The sequence below is a fragment of the Thermobia domestica genome, chromosome 7, assembly GCF_964235325.1.
Source record: "Thermobia domestica chromosome 7, izTheDome1.hap1.1, whole genome shotgun sequence".
Classification (NCBI taxonomy): Eukaryota; Metazoa; Arthropoda; class Insecta; order Zygentoma; family Lepismatidae; genus Thermobia; species Thermobia domestica.
In genome coordinates this window covers 125745089-125772409 of record NC_137460.1, presented here as the reverse complement: position 1 = coordinate 125772409, position 27321 = coordinate 125745089, and the positions used below count along the sequence as shown (strand labels likewise).

Here is a 27321-nt window from a genome sequence, read left to right as displayed (position 1 = left end):
TTTAATTATATATCAAAGTTTGGAGAGTTCTAAAACCCATTCTACTTTGCTCAAATTATGGTTTCGACTGGTATATACAAAGTTTATTTCTATGGAAATATATTCTTTGCATTTCCTTAGAAACTAACTTATGCAATGTTTGCCTGTGTTGATCAGTAAGAATTAGTTCACATATATGTGTTGAAAAAAGAAGTTCTAATTATTTATATTGCCATGGAGTTTGATTTGCTAAAGAATATTATTTCTAGTTATCGAAGTGACATGTGGCGAGTATGGAGATCATTCAAATGCTATGATCACCGGAACAGAAAATGGAAAGAACATTTTATGGAGAAAAAATCTACGAAAGGATAGTCCGGAAATATCGTCTAGACCAAAGAAAAAATGTAAGTATACAGTTTTGTGGTTGTCAGGATGTTTCTTAATTATATTTCAGTATAGTATATAGAAATATTCTGATGTGAAATAGTGACGTCTCTTTTATTATGCAACACTAGAGCTATATTCGAAAATTGAAAAGTAGTTTTAACATTATCGGAGAGCATATTACGTAATTGGGTCATTCGAAAGGAACTTGATTTATTTTATAGGAAATATGTTTCATGGAATAATCTCTTAGTTATATGGTTCATGAATATTAGTAAGACTTTCAGTAGAAATCTTTAGTAATTTTTCCAAATCATTAAACGAAAACCAAATTAATTGAAGTGTATAAAATATTTATATAATTTTAAATTATTCTACAAAGTAAGTAAGCAGTTGCTATTTCAAGTAATGAAGCATGAAATTTTCGTATAAATTTTTCTATAATCAACCAAGAAACTTCAAAATTATCAAAATAAATAAAAAGTACTGTAACGTCAATGTAACAAAGAATATAATCGTGAAAATTTATGTTAGAAATATTAAAAAAAAAAAAAAAATCAATTACATTTATAGCAATTTGTTTCTTTAATCTGCCTTTATCTAAGATGAGAATTGGTTTCTTGTTTTATGATTCGTGATTTTGTGTTTATGGTTTTGTGTATATGCTCAAAATTTAGAACTTCCTTAGTTTGCAAATCATAACCTTTTCATGGCTTGAGTTTAGAAGATAATTAATCTGCTTTGGTCACGATCCTAACTTAATATATGTATTTAAAAAATCCTGTCATAGTTTTTATTTAAAAAAAAAAAACATTCACTGAAATTATCTGAATATAATATTTCCCACAGTAGGTGTCTATAAATCTTCAATGTAAATTTGTTATTATGTCTGTAAATTATAGAGGTGAAATCATTCATACATCCATTTTTTTTTCGGTTTCAACTGTGAAAGATGACCAGATAATAATTAAGTTTATATGTTATAAACAGTAGCATCTCGTGAGATAACTTTTCGATAGTTCACAGCCGTTAAAAAATATAATTTGTGTTGTCGGTTAGTATTTTATGTATTCTAAATAAGTAAACGATAAAATCAATTAAAGTAATCATATATACTTACATATAATAAAAAGTACCCATTCATGACAAATGTTTCATTCATTCGCATATTAAATCAGTTCTGTTGTATTTCTGAGAAGCAAACTTATTAGTAATACTATTGAAGTCTAGTCTTCATCATCTTCTCCCTCTATTGATACTATAGCTAATTCACTGAGACGACTCTGAGTTACGGAATTTCTTTGAATGCTTTCATATTCTTTGATATGATAAAGTAACTTTCAGTTTGCTGAATATTTACTATGATTTCACGAGTTTTGTTGGTGCTGAAGATTCCATAGACCCTTCACGACGATACACTAACGGCACCTGCATTAGACTCGAAGCGTCTGCTGTCTCGTGTACTTGAATTGCCAGTTATACTGTTTTTTAAACAGTATACACTCAACATGGAACGCAGCAAATTTTTGAGACAGTTGCAGAGTTGCAGAGGTTAGACTATGTAGGACGAGATTTACAGTTTAAAAATGAGATCACGGTAGTGTGTTCGGTGCTCTCTCAGCAGGAATTGAACCGGAGACTTGCGCATCAAAACCATACACTAGTCAACAGACAGACAAACGAGAAAGGCAAGATATTTCATGCAGTCAACTGAGCTACGGAAAACCTAAGAGTTATTTGAATCTTCGGACTCATAATGGATACAAGGGGGCGCGGTGGCTCAGTGGTAGAGCGTTCACCTCCGGTGCTTGGGGTCCCTGGTTCGATCCCAGTTCGCGCCGTGTGGACTTTGTGGTGGACAAACACCGTGCTCGTGGGCATTCTCGGGGTTCTCCCGTTTCCTCTCACTTTCTTCATTCCACCATTTCACTCATCATCACAGTCTCCTTTAGCCTAACCGGCATACCATTTTCATAATGGATACATACAACATGTTCAAACACATCCAAAATTTGACGCAATCAATTAAAAGTGAGCGAATGTGACTTTTTTTCTATGATTATGGGGCTTAATGAAAATAATAGAGCATTTGGCGTGCTTGTCAGGTGTAAACCTAGGAAGGTATTAGGGAAGGAAATCTAATACTACAGTGCACTACGTGTATCATGTATGTACTATTGACCCAGTGTAAATCTACAACCGAAAAATGATAAGTAATCGTTAAGTTCTGCCGCCTATATTAAAAAGAAAAAGAAAAAAAGAATAAGATCAAATCTTTAGGGTACATGTGTCATTTTTCTACTGAGGAATTATTGTTGTATTATGAAAGTGTGTAAGTGGATGTTGAGATGAGAAGTTTTGTAGAGTGGATCCAGACCCAGTGGACCCCCGCATGGGTACATCCCTGGTGCTCGCACTAGTTAAATTGAGCATAGTATTAATGTGTTTCTTACAATTCTCATGCATCTTTACTTTTTCAATCAAAAGTCCCAGGTATATCACACATTTCAAATGCACTGCTAATTCTCTTCAAATAACAGGCAAGAAAAGGATAACAATTCATTTCATAATTGGTTTATTGTATTATTTCATCAAAATTATATTCAATTTTCAGTTTGATTTATTCTATAAACACCATGTGTCAACTATTTGCCTTATGGTAACTCAGATATATAATGTAGCTGCAAACGTTTCCAGTAAACCGTAAACAACGAATCGATTGCTTATTTAAAAAAAAAAAAAAAAAAAAAAAAAAAATCTCCCTTCGAATAGCTAAGGGTACTATTATTCCTTTTTCTTCCTTTTCGAGCGGAAATATTCTTCACAAGTGGAACACAATATTCCTAGTAAACATACCAAGTTGTTTAAAGAGCATTGTGGCAAGGAGATGCTAAATCTTCCTTTAACTGAATACTTCTACACAGTATTATATACACTATCAGATATGACCCTAAGGAAATGAGAGTAGTGTATTATTCCTGAAATGCTTGCGTAAATTTTTCTTTGTGTTTTTTATTGTTAAATATGTTCTAAGAAATCACTCATTTACTCCCTTACATAATTCCTAGACATTGTTGCTCAATATGTAAAGAAATTTTGCATTGCCGTCAATTTGCATCTCAAGTAGCGCAATTGTTTATATTGTATTCTTGAAAAAACTAACTAACAGCATGGGAGCCTATAAGGCCTATGGAACCCGAAGATTCAATGTCTCATTCACAAGAGCTCTCCATTGACTCCTTATCCTTATTTAACTCGATCCAATTTCTAGTTTGTGTTCCTATTTCTGCGAGATCCATCTCAATATTGTCCTCTCATCTGCGCCTAGGTTTTCTTAATTGTCTTTCTCTAATTGGGTTTTCTATTGAAAATTTGAAAGCGTTCTTACTTTCTTCCATTCTGGCTACGTAACCTGCCCACCCAGTGTGACCACCCAGCAAAGATATTTCGTACTAACCTACGCAGAAAAAAAGTACTAGATCTGGGGAAAAAGTACTAAATTTTTATGTGCTCCCGTTTCACCCTATTTATGACATTTTACGATATTAATATCTTAGAAGATTTCCGGCAGCTCCCCCTCCTCTATGGTGAGGAAATGACCTGCCACATTCTTGAAACAACTCCCAACTTTAAACTTTTTACAATCAAAATTCGATATAAACCATGCAAACCACTTATTCCCTTCCAATTTTGACTTTACATCCCCAAACTAAAACGTCTGCTTAGTTGTCATATTAGAATTCACTGTAAAATCACTAAAGTAACACAAGAATGACAAATATAGAGGATGTCGGGAGGAAACAAGAAATATCATAAAATGGGCTTATTGAGAAAATCGAGTTTTAATTCCTTAATATCCTTACTGTTTAAACGGATCACCAAATATGTAATATTGTTTACTGGGGTCATTTATTCTTTTAACCATTTGTTCTTTGACGCTTTTGTGCTGCCTATTTTACCCACTAGAATGAACTATATGTTACCAGAATTCCTTCTCGTTGGAGAAGGCGACCGGATGGCTCTGCTCTTGTAAATATCAGTGTTGAAACGTGTTCTATTGTCCTCATATCATGTTGTTGTTGTTTAGAATTAAACGTCTCTTTCAGCAGTGAGGATATATGAGACGTAGACCTAACGAGGATCCGAACCTCATGAACTCCCACTGAGAATCGAACCCAAATCTACTTCTCCGAAAACACGTACGCTAAACATATAGCCACAAAGGAGCTTCGTCGTTATATCATCTTGTATCAGATTGGCATGAGAAAACAAACTTTTTTAAATTTAAAGAGAAAATAAAAATGAAAGTGTCTTGTCAAGAAATGACGAAAAATGGCAATAGTTTCTTTATTGTACTTTTATTTTCATTTGAGAAACACAAAATAAGAAACATTTTATGTGGAAAATAAATGTTATTTGACGTATCTTTTATAAGTGCAGAATCCAGGTATTTATTTCTAGAACTCGTACCGTACATCATTTAAAATGAGTTGCTATCATTTCAAATATTTCTTGGCTTTTTAATAATTACCGCGTTAACTACTTTTTAACATGGCTTGGTACGATTGAGTTCATAGAATCGTTTGTCATTTGTCATGTATGTCAATTGCATTTAGGATCTCCATTATTTCCTTCACCACTTTTTTTTTAAAAAATATTTTTTAAATTGTCAATAACAGCAAATAATGTAAAAATTTAAAATCTAGATAAGTTAATATATGCAAAATTTGTATTTAATAAACTAGTTGTTGCGTTCATATTTTGCTGTTATTTATTTATTTATTTATTTTTCTAATTTAATGAACTTTTTTGTAGTATACTTCCTCTTGCAATTGCTTAAATAAAGAGTTAAAGTTTTAATTTCGAAAGCTGTCAAATTTCTACGAGAATTTATAACAGTTCTTGTACGTGCATGGTTAAGATTATTTTAGTAGTTTCGGTTGTTTCTAAGCATTGATCTTACCGCTGTCCAAGTTTAAAGGTAGACTGTGTGAGCTGCCTTCTAATGCAGTAGATTCTGCTAACGAAAAGCTCCTTTGCTGCATGCACAAGGTTTGCGGGTCAAATATTATCACCTGCGAATGTGCGTCCTATTATCTGTTGATAATAAGCCCACTTATATCTGTTTCATTGATTACAATTATCGGTATTTAAATGCTTCCAATGGCATTCGAATAATATACCTAATTTTTGATGATACTAAAATCTATCTCTAACATAGTTGGACTGATAGGATGCTACATAGTGTGATACGATGAAAAGCAAAAGAAGAAATGAATATCGCAAAGGAAGAAGAAATTCAGACACTAAGTTCACAAAAAAAGTTGAATTTTAGAAGGTTTAGAACATCATATTTACCGTCAGGAACTAATAATAATAATAATAATAATAATAATAATAATAATAATAATAATAATAATAATAATAATAATAATAATAATAATATATCAAAATTCTAAGATACATACCTAAATAAATAATACATACAATGAAAATATACAACTAACACATATAGTTCGTTACCAATTACAAAAGGTATAAAATGGCTTCAATTCTAAAATTTTTATCTTCATTTTAGACTTTCAGGTAACACTGAATTATATATTAAAATCTTCTATAAATATTTTCAGAACTAATATTTTTATATATAGTAAATATAATAATAACAATAATAAAATAGTGTTTTTCTCCATGATGATTAATAATTAGAACTGAAAGCTTTTATAAGCATATTTTATTTGATATTCATATTGTCATTATGTTTAAGTTATTTTAAATTTATGTCTCATATGTCAACACTGAAATTCCTTGTTCCAATATGATATGTCATATGACAAACTCTTGATCATGTGCTATGTGTTTATTTCTTTACAGTAAGCAAAAGACTGTCTATCATGAACAAGTTGTTTCCTTCGAAATTCTTACCAGACAATATGACACCTACTTCTGAATGGACGCAATTCGTGTTATTATTAAAGAGAAATTTTGTACAAGCTCACAGAGACTGGGTAAGATGCTACTTATTCTGCTGTTACTATATAACAATTTGGTGAAGGCTTCCCAAACTCACTGCACTTTGTTACTGATAGCAGGAAAATTAAAGTATAGTAGTTTAAGCGTTTTCACCATCCAATTATTTAAATATTTTATGTAAGACAGAAATTAGAAAAAATATTCTTGCAATTCCTCTGTGAAAGTTCATAGTCCTTTTTCTTCACATAAAATAATTCGTGTAATTTATTGTTAGTAAAATGTTTTTGAGATGTTACTTTTATACAGTGCGTTGCCGAAGCCTAAGTCGTCTTAATTATTTTGGAATTACATTGCTTGACAATGTAGTATATCCTTGCAACACTGCATAATATACTTAATAAGAGTTTTCAAGCTTATTAAACTACGCATATATAATGTATAGAGGAACCAACAAAGTTCTGCCGCTTTTTCACCGACTACCTTCGAACATCGATATGCCACCTAAGACGTACCTAGGAGATCAAAAATAATCCTCATCAGCATCGACGACCTTCTGCCAACGTTCTGGAAGGCCATGGATTCCATCGTAGTAGAACTTGGTGGGCCGTGAAGAAAGTATCAAGTGCATTTAGCATCTCTACTACGGATTTCGATTGACGTTCTCTTAGGTGATTGTCCAAGGAATTAAACAGGTGATAATCGGATGCTGCAATGTTCGGGTAGTATAGCGGATGGATTAGTGTTTCCCATCCAAGGCGTAGAATGGTGTCCCGGGTCATCCTAGCCATGTGGGGCTTAGCGTTGTCCTGTAACAGGAGGACCCCATTGCGATTCAGAAGTCTTGGCTCCAGAGTTTTTTTTTTTTTTTTGAACACGGCTCAACTGCTGAAAGTATACAGTTGCATTGATGCTCTGACCAACTGGTAAGAGTTCCCGATGCACGATACCGCGAGCAGTTTACCAGACACACAGGAGGACCTTCTGGTACAGTGCTGGTTTCGGGTGTTTTGGAACAGGTTCATGGTATGCTAAACAATGATGGCGGCGCCGTGGAGCTTCGTACAAAATCCACTTCTCATCACATGTCAACAACCTATCCAAAAATGGCTCCTTCCTCAGACGAGACAGCAAAGAAACACAGGTGTCTGCTCGCGTTGTCTTCTGGCCCGGAGCCAAATCATGTGGGACCCATCAACCTAAGTTGTAGTGCTTCCCAAGTTGATGGAGGTGCTTCCGAACGGTTTCTCCACTGACACTGAATTGTAATACCAGTTCCTCACATCTCTGGCCACTGTTCGCCTCAATTGCTGCCTGAAGATCTTCATTTTGTACATGTGTTGGCATTCCGGCACGTGGTGCGTCTTCGAGTGTTTCGTCACCGTCCTTAAACTTGTTAAATAACCGCTGCAATGCCCGCGTAGTCACGACACCCGCACCAAAGGTCTGGTATATCTTCCGCCCCGCTGCAGAAACGTTTGACTCCAGTTTGAACTCGTACAGCATACATGGCCTTGTGACGCTCTGTGTAGGTCCCATGTTCACCCTGTCCTTACGAAGTTCACGGTGTAACTGAAGTACCACAACCAGGTAGTATGTTGAGATATACGCACATCAACAAGTAACCTTTGTCTTATCTCCATTCGCATTCAACTCACAGTGTGAGGGCCAGTGGAACACAGACCTCCATAAAAAATGACAGAACTTTTTTGGCTACCCTTATATTTCTGCAATAATTTGGGAAATGTTATAGAATTAGAAATGGATTTTTTAATGTTGAGTACAAGAACTCCTTCTGATTGTATATTACTAACATTTAGGATTCAATCATCCCTTTCTTTTGAAGAGATTGAGTTCAGAACTCTTTTTTATTTTTAATTTTAGCAAGAGTTATCTTTGTCCCTCCTACATTCTCTCTGAACTAAAAGTAAAAAGAGTATCTTTGGTAGAAACAAATAAAAAATGTATATTTTAAAATTCTAATTTTGAAATATTTATTCATTGCATTCCAAAAATTTAGGTACTATTATTGATATATTTTACAAGAAGTTTTTGTTCTTGTTCTTGAATTTTGTATTAGGGTGAGCCGAAAAATTGTATTTCTTTTTTTTTTCAATTTGTAATATTACGGAAAAGTTGCCGATTGGGGAGACTAAAAAAGAGTTAAAAAAATAAATAATAATAATAATAATAATAAATAAATAAAAATAGAAATATAATCGGCTTATATTTTCTCGGTTTTTGCCAAGATATGTAAAAATGCACATTTTTATAACGATTTTTAATATTTTAAAATTAGCCTCTTCCTGAATGTAATAGATTAAATTCTTATATATTAGAAGCACAAAAAATGACGTTTAAGTATTATTTAAAATATATTAACATCTTCCGGTCAAATTTTGAAACAAAATTTACAAATAAAGGTAGATCACAGTTCATGGAAAAAAAAAAAAAAACAATACAACTTGAATTTTTTTCTGTTTTCTGGTTTTCGTTATTGATTACAAGTTCAAATGTTCAAAAATAAATTATTTTGAACCATTACTAATATTTATAAACATATTTTTCACTGACAAAAATAAGTTCCTTGTTTTTTTCTTTAACTCAAATCAGAAATTTTACTTGAGATAATAGCATAAGAGATTGTAACACAGTTGTTGATTATTAGTTTAATTACTCCCAACGCGTTTACTATTTAATATTTCTTTCTCGTTTTCTTTATAGGTATCCACATATTTGAGAATTGTTATTCATTTGACTGTCGGGATATTTATTGGTTTACTGTACACAGAGGCCGGCTCAGAAGGATCGAAAACACTAAGCAATTTCGGTTTCTTCATGGTTTGTCTTACTTACCTGATGTATACAGCTATGATGCCTGCAATTCTCAAATGTGAGTTTACTTAATATTTGATTTAATTAATAAATATAACCTTCGTAATTATAGCAATGGATGAAAAGAAGTTAGGATCAATGGAATTTTTTTAAAGTATTAAACATTAAAAGCAACTATTGTTTCATGTATATATATATATATATATATATATATATATATATATATATATATATATATATATATATATATATATATATATATATATATATATATATATATATATATGAAATGATACCTAGAAGATGTTTTATCAATACTCTATGAGAAAGTTAAGCGGAAGTGAGGACAATATTGTTGCTTTCATTGTTTTCTCGCAGTCTAATGCTGACTTACACATAGTTTATTAATCTTTCTTCCAACGTGTCACTCTTTCTTCGTTTTTAAAGCCCTTTTTTATTTCAGTCTTTTACGTATCTATTTGATGAAGCCACATAGTTGTATATTATTGAAATACTTTTTATTTCAACGAGCAAAATTTAGGCTATGATCAGTATTATCCTAATCCATGTCAAAAGAAATAAAGCAGACCAGTTAAACAAAGAGAATATAGTAGAGACAAAATAAAACACAAGAATAAAAATAAGCTGCTCCCACTAGTGACGAAAGTGTAATAAGATGCAAATGATGATGATGATGGGGACCTATTCTGTTTGACAGTAAAATAAATTATTAAAATTCATTTAAATACAGTAATTGACTCACTTTTTTTATAATTTAAAAAGTGGTACTGTAGATATACCTTATTTACTCTCTTTAAGAGTTTTCTTGTATAGTTTCAGTCACTAATGTTATGACTTTTCTGAACAGATGAAGTCACTAATATGAAAATCGATCGCTTTATGAGAACATCTTGCGCTTTAGGTATAAGGACTCTAAAATTGAAAATTGAATAAGTAACCTCTCGACAAACTTGATAGATGTTACAGATAATATTTCTAGTAAATATACCTTGGCGAACGGTCTTGGGTTTGATTCCCGGTGGGTCGAAAAGTGTAAAATGCTTTTTCAGGCCAGCCATTCTGAATGAGTTTTTCCTGGGTTTTCCTTATTCATACCAGGCAAGTGCAGGGGTTGTGCCTAATTTATAGGTCTCAGGCCGCTACCTTCCTTCCCATTCCTCGGATAGTGTGATCACCGAGGGACGTCATCCCTCAAAACGTGATGGGCTAACATGGTCATAGATGCCGAAAGCCCGGAAATCTAAATCCTAATCCTAATCCTAATTCCTTTGTGGAATATGGTGAAAGAACAAGCGGTTTTATAAAGAGATTTGAGTTTCATGTAACTGATTGACTGTTGAGTCACAATAATATAGATGACTGAAACCTCTCAAGAAAACTCTTAAATATGCAATAAACAAGGTAAAGCCATCACATACTTTTTAAATGATATTATAATCCGTATTTCTAAAAAGAAAAAGAAAATTCTGTACACCATGGTATTTCCTGTAGACCGATAGTTCTGCAAGTCAGATAGTATTCTGGATAATTAATAGTGATCGATACACAAATATTCAGCTATTGCGTAATTTGAAGTTTAGTTAAAGTAATATTTGTGATTCATTTTAAAATTATTTAAATAGAAGTGTATTTTTTTTTCTTAAAACGCACCGAGACACGTATTTTAGTTGTAAAATTCATAATTTAAATGTTTAATAATACTTCTACTGCATTTTCAGTTCCAAGCGAGTTACCAATCTTGGTGAAGGAGCATTTCAATAATTGGTATACACTTAGATCATATTATTTGGCCTTTCTTGCGGTAGATACGCCATTCCAGGTACGTGATCATAGAGCATACATATCCAGCTGCCAAACTGTTCTAGTAAATAAATAAATAAAAAAGTAAATAAATAAATTACTGTTAAAATAAATAAATAAAATAGACGTAATAAATTATTCCCTTTTCACAGAAACATGTAGATATCTTAGTAATATTTTAACAGTAATATATATATATATATATATATATATATATATATATATATATATAAGAATGAAGTTTTCCGACTTACCGTTTATCACGCTGGTCCTCCAATACAAATAGTGAACTTCTGAAACTTTTTTTATATCACTTTTTCAACTAAATTTGTGCAGATCCTTACAACAACATTAATGTTCAAATGAAAATGGAGGCGATAAAATCCAAACTCATAACCTATATCTATACAGTTCATACACTATTAAGATTTCCTATTAATTCTTAATTTTCTGTGAGCCTTCCTCAGTCTATTTTAATCAGTTGCTATCGTTTTCAAAAACAATTACAGATTTCTTTAACAAAACAAATTATAAGTAATTGTTAACTTGTGAATAGTAATTATATATATATATTCACATTTTGTGTGTGTTCTAACTTCATTTCTCTCATATTTTTTCCTGTAGAAAAATATCTATAACTTCTTTAAGATGATGCTCTATTTAAACTTCAAAATAACTAAACTAGTTGACACATTGATCAGCAATACAATATTCGAACTAGAGTGAATACCGATTTTCCTTTTCCCTTTTAAAAAATAAATTTATATTGTGTTTGTAATTGAATTTATGATTTTAAGTCAAATTTTTATATTTGAAATCTAATAGAAATAAATCTAATAAAAATTATAATAGAATCTAAAATATATAGGAATAGAATACAACTAGAAGAAGGGACAAATATTTTATATATTACCTTTAATTTTACATACTTCAGCTCACAAACCCCGGGTTCGATTCTCGGCGGGAGCGCATGTGGTTCGGATTCCACGTTAATCAGTAGGTCCACGTCTCATATAGCCTTGCTGCTGAACGGGGCGTTAAACTCAAAATCAACTCAATTTCAGCTCACAAACACATTTGTGTAATTATTTCTTTTGATATCTCAAAACTGTAAAATGGTTAATATTTCGTGTTATCGAAGACTAACTTCAACAAAATCATAATTAAGTGTTCATTATTCTAAGAAATGAATGTAAAGTAAGAGGAACTATGGTTTTGAAGTTTCTCTATAATGTACTATGTTGAACAATGAACCGAAACAAAATGAAAATAATAGAAACTATAGAAAAATAGATTTATTAGTAAGTGATGAAACTACCAAAAAGTTAGAAATAGTATATCACTAATTTTTAACATTATTGCCAATTTATATGTTATCGTTACAATCTCTGTAAATTTGTCCAGTTTTGTGGAACCTACAATTTCCTTTAGTAAATTGTAATATTATTTAAAGCTAGTTTTGTTGTTGAAGTGTTCGCTTGTTGTTCAATAGAAACGTCATGCGGTATTCATAACTTTGACAAAAGATGAGCTTTGAGATGTTAAATATTTGAAACATTCCACTAGATAGGAGATCAAACATTGCCGGGAATTTGACCAAAACCAGTCTTATAGAAACATTATTTTGTATGGAATAAATCTTATGTGACAACAGAGATAAAGTAAAGAGTGCTTGATATGTGTGGCAACGGTTAAGTCGAAGACTTATGTTTGTCAGAAATATAAACATAAAACATTGTGACCAGACAAATACGTAAAATTTGACGTATGTCATTTTATTTATTACAATGTTGATGTACACATGTATATAGCTGCAAATAGAAATATGGTATGGATATTAATCTAATTCAAAACAAAAATGGATGTCATTATGAGTAATGAACCAGTAGTGAAGAAACGGAAATGGATGCTAATCACACAACTGGACAAGTAAACAAATATCTTCATATGACCATAGTATGAATAAAAGAAAATACTTATAAAAATGCCAGTCGTTGTTGAAGTAATTTTCTGCCTTTTTAGAGTATAATACACCTACTTCAAATTAAACCTTGTCACTCACCAAATACTTTTTGTTGTGTCTCTGTTTCCATGACAAAAAATTTCTCATATTGGATATTGTTACAATAAGGCGAATTTTTACTATATTCCCAACGACTTTTGACCAAGTTCAACGTGGAATATTTCTTATCATTTTATTCACAACACTCATCCTCTCTCATAATTAGTAATACCATACACCTTTTCCGTTAAAAAAAAAAAAAAAGTTTTAATATTGGAATCGGATAAACTCTCAGTCTGTACATAAGCCACCTTAGTTAAAGTTTGGTCGCATTATAATAATTTTATTTCTATGGTCCTAATATTAAAGTAGCCTTCGTGTTTAGTTGCCTGCCTCTAAAACCCAATGTTGTCTAGCCAATCATAGTTTACTGGAGGATCTATCCAAGGTCAGCAATTAGCACCTTAGTCTAAAAATACGAAGAGCCTCTAAATTCTTTCTTCTCCTCAGAACTCCAAAAATATCAATAACTTTTAAGTTTTACCTTCTCAAAACTCCAAAAATATCAAAAGCTTCTTTATTCTATCTTCTCTTCAAAGTACATAATTCAGGCAATCCAAGAAGACCTATTGTTTCGAGCATGGGTAGCCGCAAACAAATACACTTCTGATTTCCTCCAAACCATATCCAATCCCACTTCCATGATATCTCAAAAAGCACAAATCAATTCTTAACTATTCGTTCCATCACCAAACTTCTACTCCCCATTTATTATCCTAGCCTTCGTAGTCGTAACCTCATTATAATTATTGTCACAATTACCCACGGTTTCAACGCCCTGAAATAATTTTTAATCACACACTCTGAGCCTCTGAAACTAGCACACAATTCCCAACCCTTTCAAACTTGATTTTCTTTTAATCGTTAAATATAAATATTTCTGTATTTCAGAGAATTAAAAAGGAAATCGTCAGATAGCAAGTTTTCCTATTGATGGTATAAAATGGTATCAAATGTTCTAAACTAAAATATTAAACTACAAGAATAAGAAATATTCGTGACATGTTGAAGTTTTGAACATATACTTGTATACAAAATGTAAAATCGTTTATTGTTGTGCTAGTACGTAAAAGAAAAGGCATCTTCTTCTCCTTTCGATACAAGCCAATGAGGTCCATAAATAATGTCGAAGTAAAGGTGCACACTTTCTTGACTGTGGCACATACAGGTGGCGATGTATCTAGTACTACGTTCCATCCGTCTTTACTCCCAGAGGTTTCCAGCTGTCCATTCTACAGAGGCTGATAGATGTTTTTTTTAATAGCATTGGAATAAGGGTAAAAAGTGAAATAAACGATGTTTCTACCGGAGTCAAAAATTCACTTCGTAGGTAGAGACCTTAGTGATTATACCATCATGACTCTACTATCAGTAAATGATTATTTGAAGTTTAAAGGAAATAAGTACATACATAGAAATTAAGCTTTTGGGAGGCTGATTTAAAGAGAAGCTAACGGGAATGAAGTACTCTTTATAGTCAACGGATAATTTAAATTAAAAAGTAAAGAATAAACGTAAGTCATGTTAAAATAATAAGTTTTTACTTACTATTTTCCTTTTTTAGAGATTGGTTTTGTTATATGTGGTGAAAGCACTAGATAATTTAAAAGTTTATATTGGTACTTATAATTTTGCATTTCAATAAATTATTTATTTTTCATTTTAGGTGATATTTTGTACAGTGTACACTGTGATGTGTTATTTCATATCATCTCAACCTCTTGATATATCACGTTTTGGGATGTTCTTATCAATTAGCATCATGGTGTGCTTAGTAGCGGAAACCATAGGTCTCATTCTGGGCTCTGTTGTAAATATTGTGGTAATGTACATTTCTGTATTTTATCATTTTAAAAGAAAAGTGTGGTTTTCATATATGTATATAACATAAAATCATGTAGGTTTATTAAATAATTCAAAAGTATGTATTTTGTTTTCTATCTAGAATATGCAATTGTTACTAAATTAGTCACATGCTTTCCATTACAATATAGATAGAATTATAACATTAACATGTTCCTTCAACAAAATGACGTATCGATGCATATGGTTTGAACAAAAAGTTAATGAGTTTCGAAAAGAACTGAAAACAAACTATTTTGTATTACTGAGATACTTGTTAACAGTTCTTCTTTGTGACCAAGTGGCAGATGCATATCGTTTGTGGTAAATGAATTCTGAAAATAGTTGAAAACATAAGCCATTTTGTACTACCGAAATACTTTTCAAGAATTCTTCTTTGTGGCCAAGTGGCAAATGCATGTCCTTTGGGCTAAATGGTAAATGAATTTCGAAACTAATTGAAAACATAAGCCATTTTCTGCTACCAAAAATACCTTTCAAGAATTCGTCTCCGTGACCAAGTAGTAAATGCATGTACTTTGGGGTAAAAGGTACTCCGAAAATGATTGAAAACATAAATCATTTTGTGCTACAGAAATACCTTTCAAAAATTCTTCTTCGTGTCCAAGTGTCAAATACATATTCTTTGGGAAAAAGGCAAATGAGTTCCGAACATAATTGAAAACAAACTATTTTGTGCAACGGGGACAGTTCTCAAGAATTCTTAGTGATCAATTGACAAATGGGTATCCTTTGGGAAGAAAGTAAATAATTGAAAATAAATTATTTTGCGCTACTGAGACATATATTGAGAATGCTTGTTCGTGGCCAAGAGGCAAAAGCGAGTAGTTTCAGGTTTGGTTTTCGGTGGGAGTAAAATCACGAGTGGTAGATCTCGTTTCAGTTAAAGCAATATGTTCCATCTTATATAGCTTCAATGTTGAAAATGAATGTGAAACTTACATAAATCAATCAACACTTCTCGAGAGACCATGCTTAATTATAGTCATTCAGTAAACGCGACTTAACTAATTCAAGGTGACGTTGAGAAAGTTTGAGAAAATAGCTTACAATCATCTATTATGGGAAAGACAATATGACCATCTTAGGTTCAACTTCATTTTAAATACTGAATACTTTTATATTAAAGAAATGTTAAACTTATATAAAACAATCAATCACTTCTCGAGAGCGGCGAACACTTCTCGAGAGGCCAAGCTTAATTATACTCATTCGGTAAACAAGATTTACTAATTCAAGGTTACGTTGAGAAAATTTGAAAAATTAGCTGATAATCATCTTACATGGGAAAGACAATATAACCATCTTAGGTTCACTTACATGGGAAAGACAATATAACCATCTTACGTTCAACTTCATTTTAAATACTGAATACTTTTGCATTATTTATTTGAAGTGGCATGTGTATTTTATAATATACAATAAAAGAAGAAAGCAAGCAATTAAAATAAACTTTATTGCTATAAATATACACCCAGTTCTGCCATAAATGCTGTCACGAACATTAGTCAAACTGACATACAATCATAGTCATACGTCTTGCAAATAAAATCAGAAAAATAAACACACTGCTGAATAAGACAACACTTATTTAACATAAAAAACACATTTACACGTGACGTTTCGATCTTCTAACCAAGATCCTCATCAGACGTACACTGAGTGATACAAAAAACCACTCAAGTATATATACAATCCATCTCCCTATCTGCTCTCTCATTGGCCCGTTCAAACAGCCAATCAGAAGCGTGGAAATCTATCTGAACTGACCAATGGGAAAACATAACATTCTACCAGAAAGAAACAACAAGGAGCAAACAACCCAAACTCCCTCCTTGAATACATCAATTCACATACATGGAAAGAAGGGAACTAGGAAGAAGTTACTGTGCTGGAACGGGAAAAATGGTTGTGGCCGAGAAAGTGGAAAGAGGCCTGGTGGATAGAAAAGGAAGGGGATGTAAACTTAATGAATTGGACCAAGGGTATCAGCATTAATAAAGAATGGAGGAATATTATTGATAAATACAGAAAAATGTATGTGAATTGATGTATTCAAGGAGGGAGTTGGGATTGTTTGATCCTTGTTGTTTCTTTCTGGTAGAATGTTATGTTTTCCCATTGGTCAGTTAAGATAGATTTCAACGCTTTTGATTGGCTGTTTGAACGGGCCAATGAGAGAGCAGATAAGGAGATGGATTGTGTATATATACTTGAGTAGTTTTTATTATGTTCAGTGTGTTTATTTTTCTGAACATTAGTCAACATAAGGAATACAAGAATTGAAACAAAAAGGTACCAGTTATATACCTTTATTGCCTGTAATACAGAAAAGCGCTGAAACAAGAATTTCTTCGAAGTGGCCTTCTCCGGCGGTGACATATGCTGTAAGTCTCCTGGGCCAATCATCAATTGTGTCACGGATGGTCTCAATAAGTATCTCTCCCTCGCTGCTCTTGAGATTGTCAAAACTACGGTGAGATTTATTTCAGGCCTTCCTCTGAAGAAAATTTACAGACAGTAGTCCAGCGGGCTAAGGTCCAGACTGGTAGGTGGCCAAACCTCAGCAGCAATAAATGCAGGAACATTATCCCGCAGCCTCGGCTTTGTCGTCTGTGCCTTGTTGGATGGATCTGAGTCTTGCTGGAATATCCATCACTTGCCAGCAAACAGCGCGTTGTTCGAAGGCATCACGACATTCTCCAGGACAGCCCGTTGGTACTTTTGTGTCCCAGTTTTTATTCCTCGTGGACAGAGATGAAGTGGTGTCATCTCTCTTGGTAAGACACACCATCACTGATTCTGGATGATGGGTTCTCTGGACACGTGATGTTCGCTCCTTCGCTTCTGTAGATGTTCTGGCATAGATTTTGTTACGCTGTTTGTTAAACTTTACCTCCATGGTGAAAATCTTTTCATCTGTGATAGGGATATGGTTATGTCCATTGTTTGCACCTTACTGGAGAAGTTTTCGCTCTCTGACGCCAGATGGTTTTAAGCCTGTCATTCAAACGATGAACTGCGGTCCGACGATAGACCCTCATATGAAGATCATCAATGATGACTCGTGACATTGTTCGTGTCGAAATCTGTAGCTCTCTCGCAATAATTTTCTGTACCGGAGTTGACTCCGGCGTATGCGTTCTCGCACTGCTTTCAGCACCTCTGGTGTCCGTGCTGACTTTGGACGTCCCGATTTTGGCCGATTATTGACAAAGGAAAGTTCACGGAATCTTGCGATGACGATAAACAAATTGCAACGTTACGTTCAATGGTGCAGGAAGTTGAATATGTCCCTCGTTTTTCTTCTTCTTCTTCTTCTTTTTTTTTTATACCACACTTGTGCAAAGCAATTACAGCAACCCTGTTCTCTACCCATGGCATCTGTACACATTGAGATTTCTTCTCCAATTGATCCATGTTCACTGTCAGAGGATTCATTTTAACGTCACTGAACACAATCATGCCATCTGTAGCGGCTACGGAGACATTTTCCTTCTGTAACGAAATTTATGACAGAAGTATATATATATATATATATATATATATATATATATATATATATATATATATATATATATATAGATAGATAGATAGATAGATAGATAGATAGATAGATAGGTATAGATATAGAAATAGATATGATATGCATTATTTAGTGAAAAGAAGAAATAAAAATAAATGCTTTAATGAAATTTTTTGCTCATAAGTAACTATGTAAATTATAGCAAAATAATTTATCTTACCCTATGGTCCAAAGAAAAGATTCCGTATCTAGTGAAAAACTGGTTGTGAGAAAATCACGATTTTTTGTTTAGCTAAAAACTGCAAACTTATGGATACATAACGATTATTGTGCTTAAAAAATAAATTAATTTCCTGTTAAAAGAGATGAGTTCCTTCTGGATTTTTTTCAACGTGTTGCTGGTTATTAGTTTACAAAATTGATGACTATTTTTTTTCTGTACGTTTTGATATGTTCTGTAAACGGAGAGAACGCAAATATAAGTTTTCTGACTTACCGTTTTATGCGCTTGTCCTCCAATATAAGTAATGCAACTTCTGAAACTTATTTTCTTTTCTTCGATATTACTTTTTCAACTAATTTTTCTACAGGTCTTTACAACAGCATTTATATTCAAACGAAAATGGAGGTGATACAGTCCAAACTCATAACCAGAATTCACTCCACACTTAACAGCCTGTGGCCTCATTCCATACCTACCAACACTCTCCCCTCTTTACGTAAATAGACTTTATCTTCTAGGCACTCATTTAATATTCCTTCAATATGTCATAGAATAGATAATCTAACAGCACCTAATTCCAATTACATTAATAATTACATTCTGCATCACAGATAAACTTAACAAAACTAATGAGTTCATTTCTGTTCCATTACTCTTTTCACCGTACATTCGCTTTTTTCAATCTATTGTCTAAATGCATGTACCACGAGTCAACCTTGTGTTCCAAATTCTCAATCTTCATTGCATGTACATCCAGCTGTTTCTTTTTTTTTACCATATCAGCTCGCAACTGATCTAGTCCTTCTCCACGTTTCTTTAATTCACCAATAACCAATTGCTCTATTGTTCCATTTCGTAACAAATTACGAGTAATTGTTAACTTGTAAATAATAAAAAAAAGTTCGGGTTTTGTACAAATCAAGTTAAATATTGAATTCCATATGAAATAGGAAAAGAAAATGTTTTTGTTAGAAAGTAACACAAAAGAATTTCGGAAATGTGGAATAGTAAAGGACAAGAGAATTTAATAATTAAATCGGATTGTATTTTACTAAGATGTAAACAGTACGAACACATCTCCTGGAGGTGCTATTTTCCCTATTTTTTCAATGTACCATTTCAATGATTTGACTATCTTTCGTATTTTCAAGAAAGAATAATATTTAGATTGAGTTCAAGGCCATAAATACATCTCCCGTACTACACATGTTTCAGCTTGTCAGAAAAATGATCCATCAATGAAATGAAATGAAATGAAATGAAATGAAATGAAATATTTAAGCTTTACGTTCCACGGTTATGCTGGCTAGGCTGAAGGGGACGGTGATGATGAGAAATGAATCAAACACTGGAATGAAGAAAGTGGGAGGAAACGGGAGAACTCAGAGAAAACCCACGTACATGGTGTTTGTCAATCACTCACTTGGCGCGAGCTGGGATTGAGCCAAGGACCCCATGCACCAGAGGTAAACACTCTACGACGGAGCAACCGCAACCTTGATCCATGAAGAAAGTGGGAGTTAACGGGGGAACTCAGAGAAAACCCACGTACACGGTGTTTGTCCATCACTCACTTGGCTTGAGCTGGGATAGAACCAAGGATCCTATGCACCAGAGGTAAACGCTCTACGATGGAGGCAACGCAACCCCGATCCATGAATGCAGTGCATGTTAAATGAGTAAAAATTAAGTATCCTTATTTTAAAAGCAATACGTCTTAGTCTACGAGTCTCGCTTCTAATAGTTTACATTCAGGCTAATGACACCAAAAGATGTTGCTAGCGTGTAAGCAATTTTCAGACAAACCGAAAACTTGGAGCAAGAACTACTATCAATAGACAGAATAATTTTAAAAACCCTATCCAGTATTTAACTCATTGGCTGCCATGTGTATAGAATTGATACACAAAGTGACTTCCCTGGCAGGCCATGTGCATCAAATTGATACACATATTTCATAGAGTGTTGTATACCTGCAAAAGGCCTCGAAAAAAGTACATAACCTTGAGGGATTCATGTCTGGCGGCCAATGTGTTAAGGAAGCCTATTTGTAATTTTGAACCCAATCTAAATATTACTTTTTTTTTTCTCTCTTGGAGTGCAGAAGTCTGTCGGATGGTGGAAAAAATGTATTAAAGAAGACGGCAACTACTTATAGACAAGTATGTGTGTGGTTTGGATTTCAATAAAACGCAGTTTACCCTTACTTACCGTATATTCCTCGTAATTAAAAATATATATATATATGGAATATATTTATTGCTTTTGTATATATAAAGGGTGGACCATTTATCTTGGTATATCCTTTTATGTTTTAACCTAATGAGCAAAAAACGCTGAAGTTGTGTACGATGCAAATATCAGGACGGGAAGATTGTTTGCATACTCAGTGATACCATACGGTTAACAGTGTTGCTAACCCAACATAAAGTTGTATTGTCTAGAATGTTACTACATATCTCAAATTTACATATAAAAAGAAAAACTTTCAATACCATATTTGCTGTGAAGTGATGCAAACTAAGAACCTACAGTATCACAAAATTCAAAAAACAACCAAATTTTGGAGGGTTCTACAACAGTACGATGATAACGCAAGTGAGATGCCGTCTCCTTTAGCCTTGCCGGCATAATCGTGGGACGTAAAACTCAAAAATTTCATTTCATTTTCACTTGCAAGTGAGATGGACGGGGTAGCGCATATCTAAAGTACCATAATGTCAAATATTATAGTCACCATATGGCGTATTTAGAAAACAAGTAGAAACAAAGTTACAAGGAATTGAGAACTTGATTTTTTTCAAAGGTGTTTACTTCAAAAAAGTATCTGGGTAAGTATCATATCCAATTGCGTACATGTTTTTCGACAGACATAAAGATCATAATGTCGTTCACAGGAATTTGATATCTCATGCAATTCGGGGGATATGAAAAAAGGTAAAATTGGTTATATACATGAAATGGCTGTCTTATGGGAACTTTTTAAAACCATTTTTAATTTATTATGCTTCTATAACATTACAACAGTATCTTTTAGTAGATGTAATTAATTACAACAAGTTCTCAGAATACATCATATTAAGCAGTGTTTCAAACTTTAACAGATTTTACCATACCTCCAGGATGATTTGATACATCAAATTACTGTAAACGACATTGTGATCTTCACATCTATTAAAAAGCTCTATGCAATTGGGTGAGGTACTTTTCTAAGTAGTTTTTCGAAATAAAGGCTGTTGAAAAAAGTCAACTTTTTAATTCTTTGTAATTTTGTGTGTATTCATTCGAAATCCATCATATCATTATGATAGTACTAGACACTAAAGTACTTTAGATTGCCCTGTTTGCCTCATTTTCTTATTTCTGCTGTAAATGCCACCAAAATTTGGACATTTGTAATACTATAGCATCGTTAGTTTGCAACACTGAATAATAAACGTAACATCGTAAGTTTCTGTTTAACATATGAATTTAAAATATCTAATAATCTGACAAAGTTTAATTTGAAACAACACAACTTCATATTTGGTTGGCAACACTGTAACTTTGTGATATTACTGAGTATGGCAAAAAGTTACAAGGACATATCAAGATAAATGATCTACCCTCTATATATTATTTTGTATTGCAGATCACGTACATTAATATAGTTTTCTACTTTTGATTTCAGAACGGAACATTTCTGGGTACGATCATGGCGGCACCTATGCTTCTGTTTGCTGGGTTTGTCATACCATTTGCTGACATGCCTTCGTATCTCGGTTGGTTCTCGTATATAACTTACATTAGATACGGTCTTGAAGGACTGACTGTTTCTATCTATGGATACGGACGAGAAACTCTGAGCTGTATTAAAAAGTATTGCCATTTCAGATATCCAATGAAGATACTTAAAGAGATTGGCATGGAAGAATCCAAATACTGGGTAGATATTCTTGCACTTGTCTTAATTTTGTGTTCTTTAAGAGTGCTTGCTTACTGGTGCCTCAGACGAACGATCAGCAAAGTTAGGTAGTAAAAATAAAACTTGAATCGCATTGAAGCATCCAGAAAGCACAATTTTGTAGACTATTTATTTTGTATACATTTGTATATTAAGCCTCTTGCATATTTCATCACATTATTTTAATTTCTACTTTAAATAAAACGAAAAAATGTAATTATCGTATTTATACATCACATGCAAAAAAATAAATTATATACATATAAAAGAGTTTTATTATTCCGTTTTGAATTTGACTAATTTGTGTTTATAAATCCTTACATAAATATACGCTTAGCACACAGGTTAGTAGACATTGCAGGTTTGATTAAATAGAAAAAAAAGTTATGCTTAATTATGGTTTTACTAATTTAGTACTTGAACTATCATCAGTAAATTTACTCTCTCTCTCTTTCCCTATCTATCAAACACTGAAAAAAGATACTATATTTTCCAATGTATGTTTTCCGAGTTCAAAAGTGGAATGCATCGTGTACGCTGACACAAAGATTTTGATTATTTCAGTTCCAATAAGTATTTCCGATTCTATGCTATTTGATGTCTTCCTTGATTGCTTACATTGTGCAACAGCATTCCATTTACGTACAGTTTAATGATTCAGTAAACGTAATTTAGATTCAGCCACTTCATTTACCGTTTAATAGTATGGGTAACCAGGGCAAGAGTGAACGCTGGGGCAAGAGTGAAAATGCTATTTACGAAGAACTGGCAACATCGGTAAACAAACGAATGTTGAAGCTTAGTTCGGCATGACACATGTAGGAACGGAAAAGGAGGGGAGCCGTGTGCGTGCAGTGTGAGGAGCAGCAGAGTATAAAGTTTGTTGCAAAAGGAAAGAAGTAAAAGATTCGTAGGTAAGTGTCACAGTTTATAACGTAGTTTCAGCTGAAGGTGCAGGATTGGAAGTATATCCTGGAAAAGCTATATAAGTTCGTATTTCTTATCAGTGGTACGCAAAAGAAAAAAGTGCTCTGGCGGGAGATGGCAGGAAATTATTGGAAGATACCTGAAGCGGGGCAAGAGTGTACGGGGCAAGTGTGAACGTTCTAAAGTTGGGTAATGAAAATGTAGGAGCCAACAAGTAACATTGAGTAAGAAACGTTTGCAGAGAGGTAAGACAGAAGTTGGCGGCTACAGACTACTAACAAAACTTTGCATTATCGTTTAGAATTTCGCAGCCCGAGTTGTTGAGCATATGTCATGTCGCACGGGAACACAAAAGAAGCTAGAAATTCGCATCAAAGTCATCTCATGGGTACTCCAGCCAATTCAGTGGGAAATTGTTTTCAGATACACCAAACGGTGAAATGAGAATTTTCTGTATCATATGCGAGTGGTCTCAGGAATGATGTTCCAATCTTAATCAAAGGAAGTCTGTGTACGTGTGTGACCACTGTGTGCACCGCAAGTAACATTTCTGTTTTTCGTGATGAATATTGAACTGATTTCTCCTATTTTCATATTTTGTAATTATAACATGTATGATATACAGTACTGTAACATTTGCTGGCAGTTCCATTTGACACTAATCTGTTTGGTATTTTATAACTTCCTTAGTTTCATGTAACCAGTACATATATATCTATGATTCAATGTATTTTTGGCGTTTATGCCTACGTTTCTATGTTTTGATTCGACTGTACATCGTTGCCCCAACCATTGTTTACTCTTACCTCACCATATGGGGCAAGAGTACAAAATTTTTCCTTCGTCAAAACTATGTTATTTCTCTGTATCCTCTGCTTGATTTGCCGCAATTAAACTGTGTATGTTATTAGAGATAACAGGCTTTCACATAGAGAGCATATTGCGTTTTTCTCTGTCACAATTCCACCGCAATTCTTTGATTTACAAAAAGTGTTTACTCTTGCCCTGGTTGCCCATATGTCTGGAAGCACATGCACTATAGGCATTCTCAACCGCGCGTGCGATTCTACATTTAGTTAGGCATTGGTAGTTCCGCATATGTTTGTCACTAAAGTATCACGTGGTATTTTTAAAAATATCTTTATAATATACAGTAAAATTATATTTTCCTTAAAAAATTGAATACAGAAAATGGGTGCACGTTATACGCCGGCAAGTACAGTAACTAGAAGCTCTTTCGCTATCTGTTTCATCAGATAAAGAGGGTACAAAGTAGGCAGAAAAAAAAAATTAAACATGAAAGAATGCGAAGGTTCAGGTTAGCGTCATGATGGTACGCTAGCATGTGAGCATACATGCCAAAATAACATCCATGTGACAGTTTTACAAATACTATTCCTTATTTCTTCCCCTACCTATTTGATGAAGTATTTAAGAAAAGCGCTTTATAACGCAATTTTATTAACATGTTTGATGGCGTTTTCACTGTTTTCTGGTAAGTGATTTCTTTTTCATTGCCGTTTCAGGATTCTTTCGTTAATTGGACAGACTGAATATCATGAAATTGTGACGCACACCATCACAGAAGCACCACCTTATATAATAATAGGAAGTAGGCAGTGCGGAGCATGCAGATCTTTGGGTATTCGCGACTTTTGTTTAGAAAAAAAAAATAGAGAGAGAGAGAGAGAGAGAAAGATCGAATCATATTAATCTCTTAAATTTTAGGGGGGAAGATGGTGTCTTTGAGTGCCACTTTTAGAATACTCAATATATATCATATCATCTAGTGTTTTAAAAAAGGCACTCACGGACACCCTGTTCTTTTTTCTTTTCTTTTCTTTTTTCTTTCTTTTTTTTTAAGAGATCTTTTGAAGAGATTAATTTGATGCAATCTTTCTCCCTTTTTTCAACAAAAATCCGGGTTTCTATATTGCGAATGCCCGAAGAACCATACGCGTCGCTTTGCCTATTGTATAAGGTGGTGATGTGAGTCACAATTTCATGGTATTCAGTTTGTTCTATTATTACCCTAAGAACGAATCTTGCAACATTGTTATATTGTCATAGGTTTAACAGATGTATCATATAATACAATTGTTGTTTCTCAAAATCAACATAGTCTTCCAAGATAACAATACAGTAACACAATCTCCTGACTTGAATATTATTGATTAATAATAAGTACGCGTATTAGAGCAATGAGCTCGGTACAAATTTTCTCTTCTATGATCATCTTGTGCCGATAGAACTGAGTGCTTCACTACTCATCTGAGAATAATTTATGACCTATATTCTTCAATTCCATGACGAATGCAAGATACACTACAGACTCATAGCTGCATTATTCAGGTAAATTGACCTTTGTTAAGGCATTTCCAATACTTCGATAACTACCTTCCTATCTGACTCAGTTATAATAACAATTTAAGTGTTATATCCAATACATTTTAGATACAACCTTAGAAATAATTCAAATTGCATCAATGGTATCTCTCTAACCTTCTTTTCCAGTTACCTTTGAATCTTTCTGTTCAACAATTTCAGCGCTTCCTAATTTTTGGAACTGTTTTGGTTCCATTTTAAAGAAGGGGGGGATAATAAAAAGGAGCATGAAGAATTCACTAATAGAGTAATTATATATATGTATTTAACGTTCAACGATTATGTGGTGATGCTAAGGAAGACGGTGACGGATGACAATGATGAAATGAATAAAGTGGAAAGAAACAGGAGAACTGCAAGAAAACCTACGCAGATGGCGTTTATCTACCATAAAGCCCACTTGACGGGGACTGGGATCGAACCAGGGATATCCACGCTCACCAGAGGTGAGTGCTCTACCACACAGCCACCGAGGCCTCTAATACATCTTTCAAAGGCTACTGATGTTCGTCCCAAAGATATATAAAATAATTTGTAAGAAAATAATAAAAGAATAAAGATTATATACACACACAATAGAAACTTATTTCAGAGCTGAGAGCAGAGAGAAACATTTGGTATTTAGGAGATACTTTGTCAATGCAAAACGTCGTATATTACGATGACAAAGAGAAAAATATTACTAAAATCAAAGAACGTAACATGAGAATAAAGTTAAAGAAATCACTAGCATCAAATCTTTCAATACATTTAAACATTAGAATAATTTAACTCACTCAAGTTTTGAAAACGACAAATTTAGAACCTAAAAATCTATTATTTCATTCATCTTATGTCAAATATGAAAATATTAATCCTTATTCGGGCATATGGACAACAATAGTTTTAACTGATGCATAACTTAAAAGGAAAGGAAAAAAAAAACGTATGATTGAAGCACTAAGATTATTCGAGACGGAGTTTTCTGCTTAAAAGAGAGGCCAAATCTTGGTGTCAGGAATCATCTCCCAAACGTTGTCGGTGTTGTTTTGAAACACCCTATATATATATATATATATATATATATATATATATATATATATATATATATATATATATATATATATATATATATATATATATATTCCCCCTACAAGAAAAGAAAACCGCAGGGAAAAAAAAGTCAGGGTTGCAGTTGTTAAAATAAGAGCTAGACCTCGAAATCCCTTAAGGTTAGAGGCATGAAAGTTCCTTAGGATTTTAATTTTAGATAAATAAAGACGTGTTTAAGCGTTTTAAGTGCTTCCTTTAGAAGGGAAAGGCAAAGGCCTGAAGAAAAAAGAGTGAGGTTGTTGTTCTTAGAATAGGATGGCAAAATCTCGAGATTCCTTAAGATTACACACATGCTAATTAAAAACGTG

The 27321-nt window shown here is 33.2% G+C and overlaps 1 protein-coding gene across 1 annotated transcript in view; it reads left to right on the top strand.

The window, feature by feature from the left end:
- The window catches only part of LOC145690394 (ATP-binding cassette sub-family G member 1-like), a gene marked incomplete in the record, with an annotated part of 32336 nt that extends 9445 nt beyond the window's left edge, over positions 1-22891 (top strand). Inside the window, 6 exon segments of the mRNA XM_081765233.1 lie at positions 249-386; positions 6241-6374; positions 9061-9229; positions 10911-11011; positions 14721-14876; positions 22337-22891. Of these exon segments, the coding sequence (XP_081621359.1) occupies positions 249-386; positions 6241-6374; positions 9061-9229; positions 10911-11011; positions 14721-14876; positions 22337-22681 (1043 nt within the window).
- Positions 22892-27321: the final 4430 nt, after the last annotated feature.